At 47.4% G+C, this 26650-nt stretch overlaps 1 protein-coding gene across 1 annotated transcript in view; it reads left to right on the plus strand.

Moving 5' to 3' along the window:
* Positions 1–592: 592 nt before the first annotated feature.
* Ttc39c (tetratricopeptide repeat domain 39C) overlaps positions 593–26650 on the plus strand; it is an 87755-nt gene continuing 61697 nt past the window's right edge. Inside the window, exon 1 of the mRNA XM_006983059.4 lies at positions 593–772. Within this exon, the coding sequence (XP_006983121.2) occupies positions 600–772 (173 nt within the window). The 5' untranslated portion in view covers positions 593–599. The remainder of the gene's footprint in view (positions 773–26650) is intronic.

The raw sequence follows: 26650 nt of genomic DNA on the forward strand, positions 1-26650 counted from the left end.
TGCTCGGGGATTGGCTGCCTTGGGCCTAGCAGGCGGCTTGGGTCGGGATGAAGTTGGGGGTGCCGGGCGCTGGACTTCCAAGGGTTCTGACACTTAGAGCCCCAGCCAAAGCACCGGGGTGTCCTGCCGCGCTCTGTCGCAGCCGACCAGGAGTTCTCTGACCCCGAGTCAAAGCTCCCCCGCCCGCCCAGTGCGTCGGGGTCCATCCTATCCCGGGAGGACTGGGCCTTGGGGCCTCGCGTGGGTGTCAGCAGCCTGGGCACTAGCCGGGGGCCGCTGGGGCCGGTTCCGGGGCCTGGAGGGGCTGCAGGAAGCGGAGGCGGCTCGGGAGTGGCTGGATCGAAGCGGGCGCAGACACCCGAAACGGCTGGGGTGGCCGCGAGCCGGCTGCTGAGTAATCCTGGGCGGCGGGTGGGGGCGGCCCGGCGCCCACGTTCCCCGCGCCGCAGCCGGGCGGCGGCTCCGCCTTCGCGTCCCTCCCCGCCCCCTGCCGGCTGCTGTGCTCGGCTCCCCGCAGGTCGGAGCGGGGCTCGGGGAGCGCGGGCCGCTGCAGCCGCCTCCCGCACCTCGCCTCGGCCCGCGCGGAGCCTCGAGCGCCCATGGCCGGCTCGGAGCAGCAGCGGCCGCGGCGGAGGGACGAAAGCGAACCGGACGCGGCGGCAGCGGCGGCGGCGGCGGCGCCCCTGCAGGACGCGGAGCTGGCCCTGGCTGGCATCAACATGCTGCTCAACAACGGCTTCAGGGAGTCGGATCAGCTTTTCAAACAATACAGGTGACACCGCTCCCCCGACTCTCTGCCCCGGCTGCGCGCACCGGGTGGCCACCTCGCGACCTGCCGCTGCTCTCTTCCCTGCTCCCCTTCGCCTCCCAGGGCTTTATCTGCAGCCTTTGCCCTGCGCCTTGGCCCCATCCTCCTCCCTACCCCACCCCCCGCTGCGTTGTCCCTTCCCTCCCAGACACCGCATTCCCTGCTCACTTTCTGCCCTCCGCGGAGTGCCCAGTGTTTTCTCTGCTGCTTTCCAGCAGTCGCCTGGTCCCCCACCGCACATTGGCTTAGGGGACTGATGCATCGGGCGAGCCTGGCACTTGCAGGGTTGAGACTCTGGCTCGCGTGCTGCCTGGGCAGCCTTTGTGACCCTAGCGCGGCCCGATGCACCCGTGCCCGGTCCTTGTGTGGCGCTCTGCTTTGTATCCTTCGGCATTCCCGATGCTTTTGTTGTTTAAGGACAGTGTAGTGTAATTATCGCGCTGTGCAGAAACTTACAAATTTCAGACCAAACTCTTATCGCCCATCTTCTGCCTATCCTTTCAAAACCTCAGTCTTCGAAATGAGTTACTGATGTCTTTCAAGAGAGGATTTATTAAGAATTTCTCTAGTAAGAAGAAAATAGAAGATAATATATATATTTTAATATGGAAGAATGGAAGGGAAAACACGCGTGTTCCGTCTTTGAGAAATTCTACTCAAGAACTAAGTCCAGTAGCTTTCCTGCTGTTGTGGAAGGATCCTTCGCTTCACTGGGAACAGAAAACCTCCAGGTGTCCTGCTTCAGGAAGCGAACTGGTTTGCCCTGTGAATGCAGACAGGCAGTCGGATGCCTAGAGGCCTTCCTGAACATGTTTAAGGGCGTATGCTTCGGAGTTTCTTGAAGGCTGTAGTTAGAACTGAAATTAGCGAATCGCAGTGTAGTTGTGATGGAGAATTGAGTGTGTTAGCAAATGAGAAATGCTTAGACTTCAAAGAACGGCGGTTTCCACTGAGCCCAGCGACTGCTCTACAAACAGCAAAAACAGGTATCTTGCAACTAGGAACTTTTCACTAAGCCTGGTTTACTTTGTTGTTTTTCTTTTGAGACATAGTCGATTGTTTGTAGCTCAGGCTAGCCTCGATCTTCCTGTGTCAGGGATTATAGGCTTGCTCCCCACACCTTGCTCTACTGTAGGTTAACTTTTAAGTCGGCTCCTTGACCTGTCTGAAAATGAAAACATTTGAACTCACTCAGAATGTCTTATTTAAAACACACACACGCAAAATTTTGATTTGAGCTGAGTTTCATCCAAGGCTTTGATGGAGGATTTTTTTTAAGTTACTAATTCTATATTATGGCTTGCTCATAGGTTTGTTTTTATTAAAAAAAATTTTTTGAAACATAGTTTCACTATGTAGCCTTGGCTAGCCTGAAACTCACTAGATAGACCAAGTGGTAATGTTCCTGTCCCGTGGAAAGCAGGAACCTTTTTCTTTATTTAGCCGAGTGGTTCTCATCCTGTGGGTTGCAACCCCGTTGGCAAGCCTCCATCCCCAAAAATATTTACATTGCAATTCGTAACAGTAGCAAAATTACAGCTGTAAAGTAGCATCGAAAATAATTTTATGGTTGGGGGTCACCACAGCATGAGGAACCACATTAAAGGGTTAAGAAGGTTGAGAAGCATTGACCAGTTTCATGGGAGGTCAACAGAGGGCTGGTGACAGAGATGCATCTTAATGGAAGTTTTGTGTAGGGAAGGAGACCAGGAAATGTGTAGCTGGGAGCTGTCTACTGTGTTTTCCAATGGGAACTGGGAATGAGGAAGAAGAAAAGTATTGTGATACCTGTTTTTTGCCAAGCACAAGTACCAGCCACATTCCTTCATCCGTTTTCACTGTTAGTGTGGCAGTGAGGGTCCATCACCCCGGTTCTAAATCAAGACTTGGGTTTCGCCGTTCTTCCTCCGTTGCTGAGTTTGTGAGACAGTTGCAGTCTGCCGTGGACCTTATTCCCAGTGTTGTCACACAGCTTTAGTGGGGATGGAGGAGAAGACAGAGTGACTGACAGCATTATCCCATCAGCTTCCCCGTGCTCCATCTGCTGGGTTGGGATGCGGAAAGACCTTGCGTTCCTCCCACTTCCAACATGTGCTGCTCCTCACTCATGTGCCGGGAAGCACACTGCATAGAGGGATGGTCGGAAACCGGTTTCCAGTGACTGGGGCTCCGGTCTAGCCCTGCCCCGTTGTGGATGCTGACTTTCAGTTTCTCAGAAACTGCTTCACTGCCTGCAAGACGGAGGTGGTGGCGGCGGCAGTGCCCATTGCAGTGGGATTGACAGTCCAACCTAACAGGAGGGGAGCTGGGGTCAGGGATGCAGCTCGGCTGGTTGGGTTCTTGCCTCCTGTGCATGAAGCCTTGGATCCGATTCCTAGGCTTCCACACCACTTAAACTGGGTGTGGTGGTACATGCTTAAGAGTCCCAGCATTCTGGAGTAAAGGCTGAGGAGCAGGATGGGAAGGTTATCTTTGGCTACATAGTGAATGTGAGATCGTCCTGGGATGCAAGAGACACTGTCTCAGACAGACAGACAAACAAATTAAAAACAAAAACAGAAACAAAAAGCACAATATTAACAAGAACCATCAGAACCTAACGCCACGTGTGCAGGCGGTGAAAGCTAGCCACCTTGGTAGGCGTGTGACAGGCGGTGAAAGCTAGCCACCTTGGTAGGCCGTGTGACAGGCGGTGAAAGCTAGCCATCTCGGTGTTTCTTGCTGCCACCACCGTTTCAGCACAAGGCAGAATGCCCCGTTTATGCAGCTAGCTCGTCCAGATACATTTTAGATGACATCTGCTCTACTTACTTGTTTCGTGCATGTGTGTGGGGAGGTCCCATCATGTGGTGCCTGGGGGTCAAGCCGATATCCTCTGGTTTGGTGGCGAGTACCTCTGCCACCTGAGCCATCTAGACAATCCCGAGGTCTTCTGCACAATGCTCACCTCAGGGACCACATTTGACAGTCATATGATAATTTAGGAAAGCTTTTTTTTTTCCTGTCCAGCAGTGAATGACCTGCTGGACACTCAACACTGACTCCGTGACCAGTGTCTGAGTGTTGCTCTCGCCCAACTTGTCCCCAGGGGAGTGGGAACCAGAGTTCTTGCTGCTGTTTTATCTGAGCTACTCCATTTACCAAGAAAGACCCAGGAGTCAGATAGTGGGTGAAAACCTGAGAGATCAAAGAGGTGGCGGAGGAGCAACCAGATGACCTTCCCCGTTTTACCACAGACCCAGCAAGTGTCTCTCCACATGTTCCAGACCAAAAAAGACCATGAATCTCTAAGTCCCTCCCTACTACTTCCTTGCGCCTCTCTATCCAGCTCTCTGGGTCCTCCATACTCTCTATGGTTAATTCTTGTCAACTAGTCGCTGGCTCCACCCCCTGACCCAAGGTTAATTTTATTAACAGTCTTGGAGTTTCACAACACAAATATCCCACAACACTAGCTCTTTCCTTCTTACTGTCTTCTAACAGTGACCTACTCCACTTTCTGGTAAAAGTCCTCTCCTTCAGACGAACAAAGAAACACTGTCTATTTAGCATTATCGTAACTTTTTTTTTTTAGTAAGAAGGTCATTTTCTCATGCCACACGAAGGAGTTGAGAAGTTTCATCAATAGGTACCACATGAGCAATGGTCACTTGTAGAAACTGCTTACAATGAAAGCCATTCTGGATTGTATAGCACAGATGTGTTTCCATGGGAATTTGAAATACCCGCCCAGTGGAGACCCTGCTGACTCTGCTCCTCCTGCAGATGGCAGTGCCTGTGTGCTCAGCCACTGTCGGGCACGTGGAGATGTCTCCACAGAGACCAGGGCAGGTTTGTGCTGTGGTGTGAATGTGCTTTGTGTCTCTCTGCTGTATTGAATTTAAAGGCCTGACTGTCCTAAGAGATGGAACCTTTGGGAGATGGTTAAAGCCTTGGCACTATTGGAAGGGGGAACCTTTAGGAGGTGGGACCTAGTCAGAGGTTCTTAGGTCACCGGGGGCTTGAGCGTATTTCTCATGGCACCCTCTGGTAGTTCTTAGAAGAAAAGGAGGAAGCCTGACCCTACCTGGCTCTGCCCATGCCATGTGACTCCATATGCCTGTATAAGCTACCCTCATGCACCACTGGCTGCCCCTCTGTGACCCTCCAGAGCACTGAGCTTAAGAAGAATTTCTGTAAAGTACCCCCTGTCAGGTATTTTGTTATAGTAAGGAAACACTGTCTGGCTAATGCCTCAGGACTGTTCTGCTTTGAGCCCAAGGCCGTGCTTGTAAGTTCAAGATACTCCTGTTCCCAGAGCTCAGGGCTCTGGTGCAGTGGTCCACACATTGAACTGCGGTTGGCTTGTGTGACCCACACTCAAACCTTGGGGCTGATGATAAGACAAAGTTGGTGAGATGCCCGAGCGTCTCAGTGTTGGAGAGGCCAGGAAACCACTCACAGGTCATTGCAGTGTGCAGGGACAGAGTGAACAGTGCCGAGCCCGGCCAGAGGACATTTCACAGAGGAAATGCTGCCCGAGCTTCTTCATGCAGAAGGAAGTCCATTGAAGGAGAGGAGCTGGGGGAAGATGAGAAGAAGGATGTGAGAGATGGTGTGGTTTAAGCTAGGTTTGGGGAAGGAGCCGGTGGAAACCCAGGTAGGACAGACATGGAGGGTCAAAGCTGCAGTGTGCTGAGTAGCAGCTGATGTTGCGTGGATGGTTTTTCTGTTTTTGCTTTCCTCTCTCCTCTGGTTGTGCATGTTGCCTGGGAGTCGGTGATTCTTTCCTTAGGGCTGTTTTGCTGTTAGATGTCAGCTCCCCGTTCCCTGAGACAGTTGAGTGTCTATGCTGTCGTGACCATAATTCACTCCTGGGCTTCCTCCATCTCCATGTGACACGGTGGTTTCCTCTTTATGTCTGGAAGGTCTTTTAATCAGAGGGCTGGTAGGAGAGGGGGCAGACATGAAGCTCAGAGGATAACCAGATGTGGAGCGCCAATGAGCTTGGTCATTTCTGTTCCCATAGGAATTACCCGACATTTAGCCTCCGTCCTCCCGTAATGGCTACCGTCACATCCCCTGCATCTCTCTTGTTATCTTTTTTTTGGGGGGGGCGGGGGAGGCGGGTCTCATGCAGCCCAAGCTAGCTTCAAACTTACTGTGTAACAGAGAATGAGACCGAACTTCTGATACACCTACCCCTCTAGCTCCTGAGTGACAAGGTGACAGGCACGCCCCTCACCATGCCCAGTCGATGTGGTGCTAAGGAACAAATTCAGGGGTCCCAGCTGTTAGGCGTGATTCTACCAATTGAGCTACATCCCACCCACCTCTTGGCATCTTTTTGACAAGGTCTTATTCTGACAGTATTGCTACCGGTTTCTGGCTGTGGATATTACTGAAGTAATAAGAATATTAAAGAATATGCTGAGGATGCATAGAATCCTGTGTTCAATCCCAAGCATGGCAGATGTATGTATGGGCCATTAAGCATGCACTAATGTTAAATATGCACAAATAAGTAAGGATTTGATAGAGAAAGACATAGGTAAGATTATGAATTCTGTTTTTCTTTTTCATTTTAAATTATAAAATGCCCCAAAGCATTAAAAGTAAAAGAAAGAAAACTTTGTGATAAATAATGTGTGTGTGTGCACATGTGTGCACTGCGGATACAGATCCTAAACTGCTCAGCACAGTTATGGAGCATGTTATGGAGTTGTGTGCTGTATGTCTGTATTTTGAGAACATGTTGACTGTGGAACTAGGATTATTGCTGCAGAGATGGTTTGGTATCATTCAGGGGGTGGAAAGTATGGTCTACCAGCCAGTTCCGTCCTGCTGTCCGTCTTTGCAAATAAAGTATTATTGGGCCACAGCCGCACTCATTTGATCACCTCCGGCCTGTAGCTGCTTGTGCACCACAACTTGAGCAGCAGGTGGCTGTGACAGACGGTAAGCTAGCCCAGGTACAAACCGTGCCGGGCTGGTAGGGTCCAAGCTTCTTCCCTGTTCCACCCCGTGTCAGACCAGAGGAAGGCAGAAGCTGGAGGATGTAGGAACTCAGGGGCAGCAGGGAAGCTCAGCTTTGCTGCTAGAGTCTCGATAAATCCTCAGGTGCAGAAAATCAAGAAAAACAGAGGACTGCGAGCAAAAATGGTTTGAGGGACTGGTAGAAATGCTAGTACGTCCATCTGTTGACTCTTCTGCCTTCCTCCCTTCAGGGGGTGGAAGGCTCATCTTGATTTCCTTCCACCTGTTGTAATTCGTGGAAAGGTCCCAATTAAATATTCCTTCAGAATTCATTTAGCTGAAGTGGGATTCTTTTTAAAAATGCAATTGCCCATAGAATAATGGGAGGGCTTAGAGGAAATTAATAACACCCCCCTCAAAAATACCCATCCTTCCAAAACCTTAGGTTGTGGCATGGGTGCATTCACACATACCTGTGTACACACACACACACACACACACACACACACACACACACACACACACACGAGTGCACCTCCAGAAAATCTGTATGCTCTGAGTCACTCCCACTGTGGTGACAGCTACGTCAGTTAGACGACATGTTTCCTCTAAGCCAGTGGAGAAAAGCCCTATGAAGTTTTGAGGAAGCTAAGAAAACAAGAGAGGAATAATATTGGATCATGGAGACTTTTTTTAAGATTCATTTTAATTTTTAATTTTATGTATATGTGAATGGGTGTATGTGCATATGAGTGCAGTGCCCACAGGAGCCAATAGAGGGCATCAGCTCACTCTAGACCTGAGGCTGTAGGTAGTTATGCGCTGCACTGCCTGACATGGATGTTGGAACTAAACTTGAGTCTTCAGCACCAGCAGGAAGTAACTGCCGAACCATCTCTCCATCCGTCCTCTAGTCTAGTTAACGAAACCATTTGTAGATCTCAGGTGTTTCTACCTTTCACAGGCTGTTTGGGCTTTACATACATACCATTTTCTCACCCAGTTTTCTTTAGCAACAGCAGTGAGACTTGAGAGGGGTTAATGCAAAGGCCTCAAGGAAAAGAAAGCGCTAAAGAAATACAGGAAGCCAATGGCTGTGTAGGCCACGTGAAGTTCCCCTCGGTTTTAAAACTCCATCTAGTGCTAACCCACACTGTGAGAGGGGATGAGGCAGGCTGGGGAAGAACTGGCGTGTCTGCCTTATGCTGTTCTCTGTGGTTTCACTTTCCTTGGTTTCAGTTACTCACAGTCAACCACAGTTTGGAAATGTTACAAGGAATGTTCCAGACATAACAACTCATACATTTTTATTTTATTTCATTTTAGTTTTTTGAGACAGATTCTCACTGTAGCCCAGGCTAGCTTCAAACTCCTGCCTCAGCCTCCAAGTCCTGGGACTACGGGTGTGTGTCACCACATCTGGCCAATTCATAAATTTGTAATACTTTATTATAATACATTGTTATTAATTGTATTTTATTGTTATTCTCTTACTGTGTGTAATTTACAAACCAAACTCGATCATCCATGTAATGTGTGAAGAAGGAAAATGCCATTCAGAAGGTTCAGTACGGTCAGTGCTTCCGACGTTCACTGTGGGGCTTGAGCTGTGTCTCTCGAAGATGAGACAGGACACAGTACCTCTTTCAGCACTTAGGACTGTGTTCCTAGAACCTAAATTCTGAATATGGTACCCATTCAGAATCAACATTGAGCCATGCTTTGTGTGTGAGACTGTGGGGAAATGCACCCCACTTTCTGGACAGGGAGGAGTGGAGGTGTAAGTTTTGATAGAATCGTCCATACACCTGCTGTGTGGGAGCGTCAGCCATGACTTCTCGACATCGGTAAGATTGAGATGAGCTTGTCTCTTTTCGTCAGATTGGTGGGCATTTTGCCATCCTTCCTCGCCTCTGAGGTTTGTCTTCATCTCTTCCTGTTCATTGAAGAGTTCCAGATACAAGGCACACGCAAGTACATGTACAAGAAAGACCTTCAGAGGGCTCCCCAGAAGGACATCTGTGTCAGATGCCGGGGTGTATGCCCAGAGCCTTTCCTTCAAGGGGGCTGGCTAACTTACCGTCTCTGTCCACATCTGCTTGGGAGGCTCTTCAGCCCTTGTTGGGTCTTTTCGTGAGCTGTAACACCGTGAAATCACTAACTGAGCCCACCTCCCACCAGTACATCAAAACGAACGAGGTGGCTGCTGGGTAGTGCTTGCTGAGTGGCGGCCACATACACAGTTCTTTGGGGATTTCACTCCCCACATAATCATGCTCCCAGTGGGGAGTGCTTTGATTGTTTCCCTTGAACAGACAGGAGAAGAAGCACAGTGACAGGATGTAAAACTAAGGTCTGGTCCTAGAGTCTGTGAGTGACCACTGCACATGACCTCTGTTTTCCTATAAAAGTTTCCGAAGAGAATCCACTGAAGAGACCTGTTGTTTGGGCAAGTTCTCCAGGCAGTATGTGACCTCTTTCTGCCACCCAGAAACTCCTCACCACCACCCAGTTCGTGTAAGATGCCCTGAGTCCCTCTCCCACTCACTGGAATAGTTGGCATTACCCAGCCTGTTGTGGACTTTGCCATGCCCTCTTGGCTTCATATATTTAAACACATGTGTGTCTGTGTATGTCAAAGATCAGAGGACATTTATCTGGGGGCTGGTTTTCTCATTCCACCATGTGGGTCCCTGGGATTGAACTCAGGATGTCAGGCTTGGCAGCAAGCACGTCTCCCTACTGAACCATCATCTGTCTGGCCTGTTCTGCATCCTTCACGGTGTCACATTCTCACCCTTGTCTCGTCTGTAGGAAAGGGCTCTGGTTGGAGAGGCTTCCTATGCACACAGGCCCTGAGGTGGCTGGAGTTCTCTGAGGCCTGGGAAGTGTTAAAAGCATGTCCCCACCAAGCGCATCTCATTCCCCTGGCAAGCACCTGTGAACCACAAGCCCGTTTCCTCGGCCTCTTCCTGGTGCTCCCTAAGGCGTCTCTAAACAGCCCATGTCTTGGTTGGTCTGTTATGCATAGTAACTTCTTATAAAGACCCTCTCTGAAGAGAGCTCATTGATCGGGACCCCAGACTCTGCAGGTGGCAGAGCACCCGAGCCAGGAAAAGGAGAGCTGAGACCAGGTCCTGTGTCATCCAGCACAGATGGAGGCCGGGAGCCTCAGGAACAGCCAGATTGCTCATTTGTTCCAGTAACGCTGTGCCTCTGGGAGATGCTGAGAACCATAGACATGGGTTGGCGAGATGACTCAGCTGTCAAAGGCTAGGCTCACAACCAAAAAAAAAAGAAGCACAGGCATTAAGATAAAGAAGACAACATCTCGCACTCAAAAGTTGACAAAGATCTCTGGGTAGATGTTTTTGTCTTTTGAATAAATGATTAAATCATAGAAAACAGCAACATCCAGAGCAGGTCATTGAGGAAGAACAGCAGGTAAAAGCATTTGCTGCACCAGACCCAGGGCCTGAGGTGACACCTGGAACCCACGTCAAGTTAGAAGAAAAGGACCCACCCAACCCCACAAAGTTGTCCTCAGCCCTCTACAAACACCATGGTGCACGTGTTCTCCCCTCCCCTCCCCTCTCTCCTCTCTCTCTCTCTCTCTCTCTCTCTCTCTCTCTCTCTCTCTCTCTCTCTCTCACACACACACACACACACACACACACACACACACACACACACACAAACACACACACACTTAAGTAAATAAATAAAAGCAAGTCCCCTTTACTGGCCAGGGCACAGTGCCTTCAGGTGCCCCCCATTCCTGGTATGATGTAGGGCATGCCTCCTGATGCAATTTGAGGTACTCCAGAGCAGCCCTAAAATTTCGATTCGACCTCCCATAAACAGGGAGTTTACTACTGTCTTCCGTCAATTCTTTCTTCCTGGTGTAGCCCAGCGCCCTGGCTGAGCAGGGTTGGAGAACCATCCTGGAAAACATGGCACCAGTGAGGGTCTATGTCCCAGTCAGTGTCTGCAGGGCCGTGAGCGTCACCTGCACCTGGCCCAGGGAGGTGTGATGCTGGGGAGCAGAGTTCTTTCAGTGGGCTGTGCTGTGACAAGGCCAGCCTCACCGGGGAGCTTTCTAGAGCCATGACTCTTGACGGCATCACACCTGTGCCTTCTTTGCGTGGCAGACAGTTTGTGATTCCCCCTTTGTGGTCTGAAAATGAGATTGGCAGATGAAATATCCTGTAGTATAAAGAAGCAAACCTAAAACAAATTCATAATTCCAATCCCGTATACTCAGCCTGCTTTCACCAGGAGAATATGTAGTTAGACGCTGTAGCTGTAAGTAGGGAACAGATTTGGACGTAACAGAAGACGAGAATCTTTCGCACATAGGGAAAGAATGAAAGGGTTGTGCACTTGAACAGAAAGGAAGTTGCAGCACATTTCCCTGTGTTAAGAGAAAAGGGGTGTGACCCTGACAGGGAGAATCCAGGCTGGGCCAGGCTACCTTTGTCCGGGAAGTGTCAAAATAACGAAGTTCCTGTTGAAGAACATGGGTATACCCTGACCCAGGGTCTTGGCAAACAGTAGTTGCTTGAAATCCCGTCCAGTCAAGACTATAGAAGTGGCACTAGGCATGTAGGGCTAGGTGATGAACTTCAAAGGCTTTGCAGGGGAGTTGGGCAACATCAGTATCCGAGTCAAGTTAAAAATTAAGAACCAGGGGCTGGAGAGATGGCCCAGTGGTTAGGAGTGCGTACTGCTCTTGTAGAAGACTGTAGCTAGAGTTTTTCTCTCTAGGTCCCACCAAGCCCCGGCAGTCCCTTAGCCCACTTATAAAATAAACATTCAGACGCTTATATTATTTAAACTGCTCAGCCATTAGCTCAGGCCTACCATTGACTAGCTCTTACTCTTATACTCAGCCCATTTCTGTTAATCTATACGTCACCACGTGTTCCGTGGCTTTACCTGTTGTCTTTACATGATGCTCCCTGGATGGCAGGCTGGCATCTCCTCCAGCTTCCCCCTCCCCGCCTCTCCTCTCTGTTTGTCCTGCCTATCCCATACTTCCTGCCTGGCTACTGGCCAATCAGTGTTTTATTTATTCACAACATACAGGACATCCCACAGCAGAGGACCCAAGTTCAATCCCCAGAAACCATATCAGGTGACTCTCAGCCACCCATAACTCCATCTCTGGGGACCCAACACCATTTTCTAGGTACTATACAGAAGAACAAATGGAGCGATGTGTTGGCTTTATAGTAGACATGTTTAGGATTATAGGTAATCTAGATGACTCAAAGCTCTGGAGAAGGCACACAGGTTTTCTGTAAATACTGAGGGTCTGAACCATGAGGGCCTGAAACGAGCCTCCCTGAGTACCAGGGATAGTCATAACTATTCCTGTGTAAATAGAAATAAATTAAAGCAGTTTTATATCTCATAATTTTCAGAGATGCGCAGTGGTGTGGGCCAGAGTGCCAAGAACTCATACACAGCAGAATGGGTTGCATCTGGGTCCTGTCCTACCACAGTGATTATTTATGTCAATTCCGATGGCCCCACAGGTTTCCAAAATGCCTCTCCAGAGAAACCCTGGGACGGAGAGGTTCAGAATGGGCTTCCTCATCTGTGAGTCCTCAGTCCGGTCTCCCACTCATAGCCCAAGCTGGAGCTGAGGCTGTATGAGCATGGTGGAGGATGGTGGAGGATGTTGCACCTAATGTTATCTGTGGCCACAGTACAACTTTCCTTGGAGGCTGAAGAGCCCCCAGGTTGAGTCTCACAGTTACTGATCTGAAGTACCAGTTTTTCTTGGTTACACATGTGCTACTTTTAGGTCCCAAATAGTTCCTGGAAACATTGTTATCCCCAGTTCTCCTGTCCATTACCATGTACACTCAAAGCCATCAAGGGACCTTCCTTTTGTCTTACCCAATGCGGAACTAACCTGTGGGTCCTGGGCCTCTTCCTTATTATTACTCAAGTCTTCTTAGCTTTGTACTGCAGGGTATTGACTAATCGTATCCTTTCCAGAAATCCAGTAAGCTTTTTATTACATCTATTATACAAATTTAAAACATGTTTTTAAAATTTTAAAACCTACATCTCCAGAAAGGAAGGCACAGTTGCCTAAAGGTTACATAGTCCAAAGAACCATTTTCTGGTGGGGAAATAGGACAGGATGCCTTGTGGGGACGCTCTGTCCTTGTGTTTAGAAGCAGCTGATAGGGCCCCATACTACAGAGTGCCTTCCCTGTTCTCACTCACAATGCGACATCAGCTGCATGTTAGCCCAACCTGTCCTAACAGGTGCCCTTGATCATCAAGATTCCTTGCTGGGTGGAGCTTTTCTGGAAGAGTCTGTATCTGGGCCTGAGACTTCTCACCCCAGTGAGTGACAACTTGCTGTTTGTCACACTGTCTCTACTTTAGGACTGTCCTTTCCTGCCTCACCTTGGGGCCAGGTTCCCCTGGGCGTTACTTCATTTAAACTATTCACCGTAAGATAACCATCAAGGACACACAGATTCACAAATTCTTATCCTTTGATCCCACCATTAATAAGACTTTTTAGAAAGTACAGTTCCAACATGATAGGATTTTTGCATCAAAGTTCAATTTGCTAAAGGATATATAAACGGAATTGGATTCCAGTCAAATCTCTGCTTTATGGCCTCCTTAGGGCTGTTCCCAACAGGATGAGTCACATGAAAGGCTTGAGTGATGTATTTTCCATCCCTCATTTTGAGCAGTGAATTGCAAAATCTCAAGTTATGCTTTGTCAGGGAAATCTCTGACTGTCAGGAAAAGCACTTGACACTCCTGTCTGGCAGAGCCCGCTGTCCTCTTCTGGTTGAGGCCAACGTGAAGAAGAGGTCGAGTTCATCAGGCCCGTGCTGTGGGACAGGACTCTGGACTCCTGAGCTAGAGTGTAGACTTACTGGTTGGGAGTAACTACGTCTCACAATGTAGTCAGTTTCACATTGGTTTAATTGCTCTGAAAAGAATGTTGTTTGCATCTGAAATGCCATTTGCTTCAGCTGTCAGCCGCTCATGCCATCCAAATGGTGTTTTTTATTTTACATTGATGACACCCACATTAGCTTGAATTATGAAGATTACAGAGTGAGCTAGATATCGCCCCCTTGCAATAACACAGGAAAATAAAATCGGGAAAACGAGAGAAGGGCCGTGGGAGCAGCCGTGTCCATCTCAAGTAGCTCGGCTGGTGAGACGGCGGAGATGTCACCTTAGAGGTTCTTTCTTGTTCTAGAAAAGTTGCCACTGCTAAACTAACGCAGACGGAGGGACACGGCCAGTTGTGCAGTCCACCTCACGTCTGGGCCCTAGCCTGAGCCTTTGAGAGATGAGCGTGAAGCCAGGGCGCTGTCCTCTAAATAGAAGAATTTCAAGGTGTGCAACAACAAAAACTCAGCATGGAGCGCTGGAGGGAGTTATGGCTGAGGAATCTCGAGAATAATGAAGTAAGCGCAGATGAAATGTTCGTGCTCTGCAGGAAAAGGGTGGCCATTGGAGGGAGCCACAGGCACCTACAGAGCTCAGACTGTATCACAAGGGACTGATGGACTGAAGTTTATCATGAGGTGTCAGCTGCACTTTGAACTGAGAGAGAGAGAGAGAGAGAGAGAGAGAGAGAGAGAGAGAGAGAGAGAGAGAGCTCCAAAAGGTCTAAATGAGTTTTTAAAATGAATTAGTATTTGGATTGCTCACATTGACAGATAGATATTTTTAATTATAAACACATTATTATAATTTGTAGTTATTGCCACATACAATAAATGAACCATTTTGTATCTTTAAGATAAAAAGTAATGAAAATGCCTTCATCAGTTTTACTGCTTTTTAAATGTTTTATTTTTATTTCATTATTTTGTTCATATGGGTGTCAGTATGAATGTGTACCACATGCATGCCCGGGGCCTGTGGAGGCCAGAGGAGGGCATCAGATCTCCTAGAGCTGCAGTTATGGATGGTTGAGAACCAATACATGGGTGTTGAATATCCAACACAGGTCCCCTGGAAAAGCTTCCCATGCTCGTAACCACTGAGCCATCTCCCCAGCTCCAACCCCATTACTTTTTGAAAAGTTCTGGTTGGGAGATATGCTGTGTGATGTTCTGTATGGCAAATGTGTTACTCTGATCGGTCAATAAATAAAATACTGATTGGCCAGTGGCTAGGCAGGAAGTATAGATGGGACTAACAGAGAGGAGAAAAGAAAGAACAGGAAGGCAGAAGGAGTCACTGCCAGCCGCCGCCAGGACAAGCAGAATGTGAAGATGCCGGTAAGCCATGAGCCACGTGGCAAGGTATAGATTTATGGAAATGGATTAATTTAAGCTATAAGAACAGTTAGCAAGAAGCCTGCCACGGTCACACAGTTTGTAAGCAATATAAGTCTCTGTGTTTACTTGGTTGGGTCTGAGCGGCTGTGGAACTGGCGGGTGAGAGAGATTTGTCCTGACTGTGGGCCAGGCAGGAAAACTCTAGAGATAGGTTGGAAGGTCTGCAGTTAGTGACAAATGTGGTGTGGATATCACCTTCGCAAGCTGCTTGCCAGAGCTAGCCCTGTGCCCAGAGCACAGAGTAGAAATGATTGAAGAGCTTGTCTACCTGTATGTCTAAGGAGAGAGGAGGCCAGAACCAGTGCTGATGTAGTTGAAAGGTATTTGATAACCTGTAAATGATAGTAGGGAAAATAAATAATTGGCTATTTAATCTCTAGAAGTATTTTCAGAATACAGCAGCAACTCTAAATGACCACCAGGATGTAGCAACAATTGAACACAGATAAGCAAAACGTGAGGATCTGAAAGTTGGGCAGGCTTGTAGCTGTGCAGCAGACTGCCGCTCTTCACTTGAGTTGTTGGGGACAAAGAGTGAGAGTGAGTGAGGATAAGGCGGTTAACAAACGCTCGCTGCTGGGCTGGGGAGACGGCTTGATTGGTAAACCGCTTGCTGTGTGAGCACGAAGACCTCAGTTTACCCCTGGTGGCACCCCTGTTCAAAAGCTGGGTGTGACAGTGTGTGCTTGCAGTCCCAGTGCTGGGGGTGCAGAGACAGGAGGATTCCTGCCACTCAGGAGCCATCCAGTCTAGCTTAGTGAGCTCCAGGACAAGGGGAAGACTTAAAAAATTTTAAAAGGAAAATAAAAAGAAAGAAAAAGAGGAGGCTGGCACCTGAGGGACAGCAGCTGAGGTTAATCTCTGGCCTTAACACACATTTGTTGGAAAGGAAACCCTTTTCTTGCGGTCATGGTGGCGCACACCTTTAATCCTAGCACTCAGGAGGCAGAGGCAGGTGAATCTCTGTGAGTTCAAGGCCAGCCTGCTTTAGACGGGGAGTTCCAGGACTCTCCCTACCCACCCCACACAGTTAAAGTGAAAGACGGTCTTTTCCCCGGTGGAATGGTGTTGGCTTCCTGATTGAACACCACTTGGTCATACGTACCAGGATTTATTTCTGGGCTTTTTTTTATATCCCGTGGTTTTACCTGTCTGCCTGTCTGCTGCTGGTGGTTACTGTAGTTTGTAGGGAGTTTTAAGGTCAGGAAGTGTGTGACGTTCAGCTGTGTCCTTTAAAGATAATTTTTGACTATTTGGAGTCTGAGATTCTGTATGAATTTTAAGATGTTTTTTTTTCTTGCAAAAATATATATTGGCATTTTAGCAGCAGTTATGTTAAATTTCTAGATCATTCTGGGTGATACTGACATCTTAGCAAGGTTAAATCTCCGAGTCCATGAGTATGGACACCTTTTCCATCCACTTGCTGCTATCTCCTTTAATTCCTCTCAGAAATTTTTTCTAGATTGCAGTGTGCAAGCTTTTCACTTTCTTGGTTAAGTATTTTATTTTATTTTTTTTTCTTTTTGGTGCTAAAGTCAATGGAATTATTTTTTAACATCATTTTAAGATTTTTTTATTGTCATTGTAGATAAATGTGACTGATTTTTATATTATTTGTATCCTGAGATTTTGTTAAATTTTTATTGGTTCCAGCAGTTTTGTGGAATTTTTAGTGTTTTCTACACATTCCATTTTGCCATCTGTGAACAGCAATAACTATTCTTTTCCAGTTTGAATGCTTTTCATTTCTGTTTCTCACCTTTAGTTCTGGCTGCTGCGTCTTGTGCTGCTGACGAGTAATGAAAGTATGCGTCCCTGTCCTGCTCCTTGACCGGTTTTCAGTCGTTCACCACGGCTTATAATGGTACCTGCGGACTTAGGGTTTTGTGATATTTCTCGAAAACACAGAACAATTATAATTTTCTCATTTGTTATTATGACAAATTGCCTATTTTGAGTCTATTTGCTTCTTTGTAGTGTACTGTCATGTTGGGATGGTGAGTTTTAATTGTTAACTTGACACAATTTAACATGGCCTGGAAAGAGTCTCGGTGAGGGACTGTCTAGAGAGCAGGTTGGTGTGTGCACACGTCTGTGAGGGTTTATCTTGATTGTATTAATCATATCGGGCAGACCTGCCCATTGTTGGTGACACCAATCCCTAGCAGGACATCCTGGACTGTATTAGAGTGGATAAAGTAGCTGGGACCAGACGTGCCCGCATCCATTCTTGCCTGCTCTTCATTCTGGGTGATGACTGGTTGTCTCAAGTTTCTGATGCCTTTGATTTCCCTACAATGATGAACTGTAATCTAGAATTGTGAGCCAAATAAACGTCTCTTCCTGTGGCTTTGTGAGGGTGTTTTGTCCCAGTAACAGCACAGAAACTAGGACGTGTGTGAGGCAAGACTGTCTGTTGTCTCTAACACAGTGACTGCACACTGCCGAGGTCAGCACTCTGGGCTGTTCTGTTCGCTGTGTCCTCTGAACTTTGCCTGAGGGCCACTCACGGCAGGGACTTGGAATGTGCGTGGGTTTTAAATGGGGGTCCTACTGTGTGCCACACAGTCCCCAGTTTTTTGCATGTGTGGATTCTTTTTGTGATAGGAAAACCTCTTGGGGGATTAGTGAGTGGTGTTTAAGCATTTCAGCTAAACTGTTTAATCAGTATAATTAGGTCAAAGTACAAATTGATATCTCTCAATTGTTTTAATCCTTAATGTATTAGACACTCTGCATACTGTTGACTGGCCACTTTAGTACTTCGTTATTAACAATTTATAACTTGGACACTGGACTCAATCAACTATAAACTCATGAAACTCATAACAAATATAAAGTACTGTTTAAGTTTAGTATAGTTGGCCCCAAGGCTGCTGGTGTGAACTGGGAGCATTGAGATCATGGAGGGACTGTGGCATTTTATTTTGGTGTAGGCAGATATGATGATTAGGTCAAGAAGGAAGACATTTAGTTCTTTTTTTTTCTTCAGGTGGCTTGGTCTTTTTTTGTTTTTGTTTTGTTTCGTTTTGTTTTTCCTTTAAGAGATTTTCTTGTATGTAGGTCATCAGCCTAGGGTCAATACAGTTTCAGCAATAAAAAACCTGTTTAATGTAGCTGTGTCCCTGGACTAGTTACGTAAACCCCGGGGGTGGGGGGTGGTAATATTTATCCCTTACAATTCAAAACCTGGGGGCTGGGGAGGCGGCTCAGATGGAAGTCTGCGTGCTGCCCCCACAGAGGACCCACAGTGGGCTCAGCTCCCACATAGCCCCCCACAGCTGCATGAACTCCAGCTTCGGGGACCTAGACCCTCTTCTAGCGTCCTTGGGTACTGCTCAGGGCACATCAACATCCTCCTGAAAAAACACACATACATACACATTAAAAAGATCAAAATCTGGTTCTAAAGAAATATATATATGTTTTAAAAATTGAAACAAACGTTATTTCTATTTATAAATTAAATATTTATTTTTTGACTACCTATTTAGGTTAAGATCATCTTGGCACATTCTAGGAAGAAATATAAGTAAATCAGATGCATTCTCTGCCTTCAAAGACCCAGAAGGTCCACATAGTCTATACTTTAATGGAGTCAAATCACAAGAAGAGAACTAGTGGGTATATTAGTTAGCTTGGGCTGCCAAAACACGATGTCCAAGACTGGGTGACTTTGAGAGCAGATTTATTCCCCAACAGTCCTGGAGGCCAGAGGTCTGAGACCAGGGAGTCAGCATGCTTCGGATCTGGTGACAGCTCTCTCTCCCTGGCCACCTTCTTGCTGAGTCCTTACATGGTCTTTTCTCTGAGCAGCAGTGTGAAGACTTAGAGTAAGACAGTCTCTTCCTGTCATAGGATGCTGCTCCTATGACCTCATTTGACTTCAATTCCATCCTAAAAGCTCCATCTTCAGATAGAGCCACACTGGGGATTAGGGATGGGGCGTGGGGTCTGATGGCAAGATGTGGGGGACACAATTCATCCTACAGCCACAGGGATATGTGGCACTTTTGGGGGGCCTCCTTGCTGAATGTTCTCACTCACCTTTCCCTGTGAACCTGAAAGGTGGGTGCTGTCACCTCCCCAGTCAGCAGAGGAAGATGCCAAGGCTCAGAAGAGTTCGGTTGTTTTCTGGGGTCACTCATGCAGTCAGGACTTGGACCCAGGGCCTTGGAAACGGAGGTGCGTTAGAGGAGTTGCTAGAGACCTAGGAAGGAAGTAGCCTGGGGCCAGGCTGTGTTTTGTTCAGGGTGAAGCAGCCCTGTGGCTGCAGAGATGGCCCTGTGTTGAAGGGACCAAGAAGCTGACATGTGTAGGGTAGGTGGTTTCCTATTATGTGCAGAGCCACCAATTTGTAGCTCTGTCCCTTGGACAGTAGGGAAGTCTCATGGTTTTTAGTAGGAGAGTAGTGTAGATGTAAGAGTTATATTTTAGAAAGCTAATTCTAGATCCCAGGATGGCTCTGTGGTTCAGCAGGTATAGGCTGCCAAGCCTTACGATGCAGATTCGATCCCAGTACCCACATAACGGAACGAAAGAACTCTCCGCACCCCCATCTGCCCAATAAAATTCATACATTTTTTAAGGTGTTTTTTTTTTTAAACTAATTTTTGTGGCAGTGCACATGTAAGCATGGAAGGGAGAAAAGGCTGGGAAGCAATTACCAGAGCCCAGACGGGGGCCAGAGCCATGGTAAAGGCTTAGACCTGTGGCACTTCCTTTTGGTTTCAGTTTGACTGGGGATTGTCAGGGGCAGGAGGAAGGAGGATTTGGGGATCTGGGTCACCATGTACATGGTCTGTCCTTCAGAGAGAAAGAGAAGAAAGAAAAGGAAGCAGAGCGAACATGAAGGGTTTAGCAATGGGAATTTCCTTTCCCATTGGTCGTTAAAGAACTCGAGTGTGCCCGAGCATATTCAAGACCCTCTTCCCCCAGGATGGGGCCACAGGCAATTGCTGCCTTTCAAAGGCACTTAGGCGGTAAGCCAGTAAGCCTTTTATTGTGACTTCTGGGGTAGGGCCAAGGCCTTTCTTTGGTGAGTTTTTGGGTAGATTTTCCAGTTGGCTTTTGGTCTGAAGCCACACCCGTCGCTGTCCCCACATTCTGTATCGGGATCCCTAAGGTGGTTTTGCAGGTCTTCCAGTTTTCTTCCTCCTGCCCTAACCCCAAAGCTACTTCGAACTATCTGCCCTTTTCAAAGTTTCCAAAGCCTGTAATTATGTTTTACATGCTAACATTTTGTCCCTAATCTGCATCTGTTTAGACAGTGAAGAATACAGTCTCAGGCACAAGGACAATGGCACAAATGCTTTGGGAATAATCCTTACAGTAAGCATGGGGCTTAGCCAGTCAGCAGGAGAGCCAGCTAGACCCGGCCTGGGCTGGGTGAAGGGCGTCTATTTCTCTCCCTCTAATACTGGTTAATCCAGAGATTTAAGAGAGTCATGATTGGCCCACTGGATTTCGTGTGTGTGTGTGTGTGTGTGTGTGTGTGTGTGTGTGTGTGTGTGTGTTTGTGTGTACAAGGACAGTTGAACACGTCCATTGAAATGGTAGTACTGTACTATTCAGGGCTTCCTTCTAAATTACTTGCTGTCCACACAAAGAAGAAACAGAGTTTGCAGCAAGTATTATGTAATGGTTAATTGAAAATGAGTCTGGCAGTGAAATTTCTCCTTCAGTGAAACACTGAAGTAAAATCAGTTGAATTCAAGAAAGAAAGGAGGTCTGAAGATTGTGAAGTTACTGGAGAGAGATGGGTGCGAGGATTTGCTTCTGAAATCCAGTTCACAGATGTCATTTCTTTTCTTTTCTTCTTCTTTTTTTTTTCCCGAGACAGGGTTTCTCTGTGTAGTTTTGGTGCCTGTCTTGGAACTCACTTTGTAGCCCACGCTGGCCTCGAACTCACAGAGAAACTCACAGAGATCCGCTTGCCTCTGCCTCCCAAGTGCTGGGATTAAGACATGGCCACCACCGCTCGGCCATATGTCCTTTCTTAAGGCATCAGTTAAAATGGCCACGGCTCCAGGGTGAGACCACCAGCTTCAGGCTCTGCCCAAAGCACAGCTCACTGGAGCTGTGAAAAAAGCCCCACACATGGTCCATTGTCACAGAACCCGTTACTTCCCCTCAGCGATGGAATAATGTTGAACGGCTAGCCCAGGGTGGGTCGGTGACTTTTGAGAGTGTTTGGCGACACCTTACAGTGGACCTGCTTCTGACCCAGCAGGCTGGCTGTGGAGAATACACCTAGGCAGTGGCCGGAGGGCAGGTTAACAGTTCAGGGAAGACTGCCCGTCTACAAGACTGAAAACTGAAAGACCACAGGCTGTCTAGTCTGTGGGGTAAGAAGAGCGTTGGCCCTTCTCTTTAAGTCAGGAATAGCAGGCCGTGTTGGGACGTGTCAGATCCTCTTCCTTCGGGTTCCCTGATTTGCCTTTGCTACTGAAATGATATAAAGAAAACTTGAACCTCGCAATATCTTTTGCTTGTATGTGTGTGAATGTGTGTGTGTGCACATGAGTGTGGAGTGCGTGAATGTGTGAGTGTGCACATGAGTGAGTGTGGAGGCCCAAGGTCAATGTCAGGGGTCCACTCTGATTTTTCAGACAAGGCCTCTCACGGGTCTGGGCGTTTCCTGACGAGGCGAAGCTGGCTGACCAGCAGATTCTTCCTCTCTGGCCCCAGGGTGCTGGCATCACTGGTGTGCCACCCTGGCTGGCTTTAACGTGGGTGCTGGCAATCCTTTCAGAACTCTTAGAGGGGTCAGAGGTCAGAGGTCAGGCGCCCTGACACCCTGTGCGATGTGTGACCCTTCCCTGTCCCCAGGGCCACCATGTCCTATTCCCCCATGTCTAACCATAGGCACTATATGACTCTCTGTTTTAAAAATACATATGATTATCTATTGTGGTTGCATTGTTTATTGATGAAGTCTAACAGTGTTGAGGATTATAAACCAAGTGTAATTGCTTTTGTTTTGTTTGTTTGCTTGTTTGTTTGAGACATGGGCTCCATGGTAGCTCTGACTGGCCTAGAACTTGCTATGTACAACAAGCTGGCCTTGAACTCATGGAGCTGTGCCTGCCTTTGCCTCCTGAGTGCTGTGCTGGGATTAAAGGCGTGTGCTATCATGCTTGTCTGAATTGTAATCATTTTAACTATTGGACAAAGTATTTATCATGTGTATGAAAAACTTACTATTTTACAGTAACTGTTTAGGTAATTTCCATGTCCTGAGTTTCTCTTAGTGCTTCAGCGAACACTATTGTCTGTGTGTATAAAACAGATATGTCTAGACATGGGATTGTTTGGGTTGAGGGATCAATGTTGTTCTACAGTGGCAGATTTCAGGAGTTTTACAGAGGATTATTATTTGCTCGTTGATTACCTCCACTCATATGTGATATAACTTTAACTTTGAGATGTAAAAAGATGAAACAAGCAGAAATAAATGTATTTTATACATTTCTATTGCATAAATAAGAAATAGGTCCAATGATATTGTTGTGGTTTGGATGAAAATGGCCCCCAAATGCTCATGGAAAATGACACTCTCAGGGGGTGTGGCCTTGTGGGAGGAAGTGTGTCACTGGGGTGGGCTTTAAGGTTCCAAATGCTCGAGCCAGGCCCAAGCCTCTCTCTCCCCTTCCTGCTGCCTGCCAGGGACCTCTCCAGCACTGGGCTGTTTAATTCTACAGACTGGCCGAGTTGACCCTCAGAACCTGCTTGGACAAGGGCAGGAGGGCAGCTAGTGAGGGCAGATTGTTGTGGGGACTTCAGAGGTCTGGCCAAGGTGACACTTGGCACACCGCTTTTGTGGAGTTTGGTGTGGACTCAAATCTCACAGGAGGTCCTCCAGCAGCCCTGCTGAATTTGGTGGGGCCCAAGATGGAGGCTGGTGTCCCTGGGCCAAGGGGGGGAGCAGCACACAGACAAGGACACAGAGAACGGCCCACGAGACCAGAAAAACTATGGCAGGGTTCTGGAAACAGAATCCTAACAGGGTGGCCCCACTACATACAAGGTCCTAGTTTAGGGAGGAAAATATTAGGAATGTCTTTATAATTTCCTTTGCTCAAAGGATTGCACTAGGATATAGAGTATTTTAGCTAGGTGAGGTGGTCCACCCCAGTAACTGCATCACGTGGAGGCCGCAGCAAGAAAATGATGAGTTTGAGGCCAACGTGGCCTACACAGAGGGGTGGGTGGGTGTGTATTTGGAATGGAATTCCAAATGTATCTATGTTTGGAATCTTAGTGACCACAGTTCTGTATACCAGCATTTTGAACAGTTACCCGTAGGATATTGCTGGCTAGAGTATGGCTTGAAGGCATTAGCATCCTTTAGGGACTCGACACATTGTGGAGACCCCCAGGTCCCCACCTTGGTGAGAATCTATGAGGGATTATGGTGTCTCAGGAAATGCAAGCAGCTTGGCATTTCTGTGGCTTCGGAGAAAAATCTAAACAAAATGAATTGTCACCCTGGCTCAGAAGCGCACACAGCACAGCTGGGAAGAAACTGTCTCACCGCTGTCATCGCCACTGGCAACTTGGGCTGTTGTGTTTCTGCTTGGTTTGACAGAACTCTGACAGAAACACCTATAGGAGGAGGGTTCTGCCTGGGTCAGAGTTCTGTCTCAGTCACTGTTCTTTTGCTGTGAAGAGACACGGTGACCACAGCAGCTCTTAAAAAAGAGAGCATTTAATTGGGGCTGGCCTACAGTTTCAGAGTTTAGTCCCTTGTCATCACGGCAGCAGGCAGGCAGACAGTGCTGGAGAGAGGCCGATAACTCCACATCCGGATCCACACGCGCCCGGCTTGGGCTTTGGGGACCCCACCCCACCCCACCCCACCCCACCCCACAGGGACACACTTCCTTCAAGGCCACACCTCCTAATCTTTCTCCACGAGCACCACTTCCTGATGTCTAAGCATTCAAATATGACCCCGTGGGGCTGTTCTTACTCCAACCCCCACACGGTTAGAGAGGGTACGGCCCTTGGTGGCGGGGAGGACGTGGTGGAGTTCATGTGGTGGGCGCACATGTATGGGACTCCCCATCCCTCCGTGAATCAAGAAGCAAAGTTTAGGCTGAGAGAGAGTAGCTGGACTGAAGCCTAAATCACCCCATCCATGCACTTCTTCTGGCAGAGCCAGACTTCCTAACAGGTCTACGACCTCCTAAAACAGCACCACCTAGTGGGGACCTTGTGAACCACACACAAGCCTGGTGGCGCCTTTGGCATCCAAACCTCTAGAGAGCTTCCAGACGGGAGTTTGGGAGCTTCTGACCCGGTGGCCTTGCACTTGGCCTCTGTGCCCTTTCATTACGTGATAGCTGTTGTCACGGTCAGATTTGGCCCATGGGAAATCGCTCTCCACACACTCCTCAGGGACGCTGGCCTAGCTGTGTTCTCACTTGCCAATATGTTAATAAAGGACTTTTTTACGCTTACCCAAGGATCGCTCGCTCACTCATCATGGTAGCAGGGTGGTGAACAGCTTCCCTTGCAGTTGTGTGTACCACAGCGATGATATTCTGAGCTGTGGAGACTGTCCTGCTGACTGACTCATGGACTGAAAATGGAACAGTTTGTCCCCCGGGCTCCTTACGATTAGGATTATGTCATCACTGGGAGAGCATACAGTGGGCTGTTTGCTTTGTCAAACCTGAGGACAATTTTAATATTTAATGCAGACTTCGTGTGTGTGTGCCAGTGCAGGTTTCTACCATAAACACAATTGTACTGCCTTTAGCACACTGTATGTATAAATGTATAAATGTTCCATTATGTGTATATTTAAAAGCTTTTTATGTGTATGGGTGTTTCACCTGCATGTATGTCTGTGTACATGTGTGTGCCTGATGCCCTCAGAGGCCAGAAGAGGACATCAGATCCCCTGAAACACGGAGTTACAGAGGTTGTGAACTACCATGTGGGTTCTGGTCCTCCTAACTTCTGAGCCACCTCTCCAGCCCCTACTTAACAGTTTAATTAGAAAGCTAGATACACGGATAAGGTGACAGGTAATTCAAGAGTAACTCCATAAGAGCCCTACTCTATGCTCAGATAGTCCTTGGCACGTCGAGGCCCTCAAACAGTGTTTGTGATGTTTTCCATAAGAACACAGACAGCATAGGGTTCTCAACGTATTTGCCTTTAATATTTTGTGGGACGTCACCTGTAACGACGCCCACTAACCATAAGCAACATTTTTCCTGTTTCCTGTCCTGGCTGTTTTATACAGCTTATCTTTTGTATGTACTGCTTTGTGTTCTGCATTTTTAAAGGCCATGATGACAGGTGACTAGTGTAATTACAAGTTTCAGATTGCCAGTCCTTTCCATTTCCTTATATGTCCTCAGGTAGTGTACCCCATCCACCTCGCCCTCGAGGAGCACAGGCTGAGAGGCAGCAGGTCTTGCTGGTGATAATACAATTCTGTGGTCAAGTCAAACATTTTACACTCTGCCTTTTCAAACAGCCTAGAGTGAGTGTTCCCTTAGGACTATTTTTGTAATAAATGGCTAAATAATGATTTAGGTGACTATTAAATTTGTGTAACAATCCATATTTCTCATTACACACCTATTCCTGGAACTCTACATGGTATCATAGTTAATACCTTTGTTTAGAACCATTGTTCTTCATTTCATTTCTTTAGGATATACGCTTAGGAATTTCAGAGAGAGGAAGGGAGGGAGAGAGAGAGGGAGAGAAAGAGAGAGCACTTTTCCAATGTTTTGTATCAATTTTCATTCTCACGGTCACTGTAAATGGTCTGGGTAAAACAATGTGTTACCCACACTTCCGCAGGAAATGAAGTCCATTTGAATGTGTTTTCTTTTTGCTCCAAACAATTTGATTTAGTTTTCTCTTGCTTTTGTTGTTGTTATTTGTTTTGTTTTTGAGACAGGGTCTCAGTATGTAGCCCTGGCTGGTCTGGAACCCACTGTGTAGCCCAGGCTGGCCTCCACCGTACAGAGATCCACCTGCCTCTGCCTCCTGAGTGATGGGAAGAAAGGCGTTCCTTACCATCCCTGGCACCTGATTTTTACCTCGTACAGTCTGAATGTTTTACTGCAATATGTAGCTGTCTCCCAATACCAGCTTCTCTAGTACATTGGATTTTTGGCATTGTGTTTTGTGATTAAAATCTTAGTTTAACAAATTTATCCTTAGAGAATTTTGTAATTTTTAAGTGAAGTTTTATGTATATACAACTTACTAACTTGAATATGTACTTAGAAAAATCATAGTACACACATTATTCTTAGACTGATAGTATTTCTTTTTTTCTTTTCCCCTTCCCTTTCTTTCCCATTCTTTCTTCCTCTTCCTCCTCCTTCTCTCACCGTGTCTTTAAAAAACCTTTTTTACATTGTAGGTATTTGCATGGGTGTTCATGTGCCACACATACAGCACCTGTGGAAATCACAGACCTGCTTGTAGGAGTGAAGTGTTTCCCTCTGTCACTCAGGTGTCGGGACTGAATTCGGGTCCTGGAGCCTGGCAGCAGGTGCCTTTATCT

This window comes from Peromyscus maniculatus, chromosome 19, assembly GCF_049852395.1.
Source record: "Peromyscus maniculatus bairdii isolate BWxNUB_F1_BW_parent chromosome 19, HU_Pman_BW_mat_3.1, whole genome shotgun sequence".
Classification (NCBI taxonomy): Eukaryota; Metazoa; Chordata; class Mammalia; order Rodentia; family Cricetidae; genus Peromyscus; species Peromyscus maniculatus.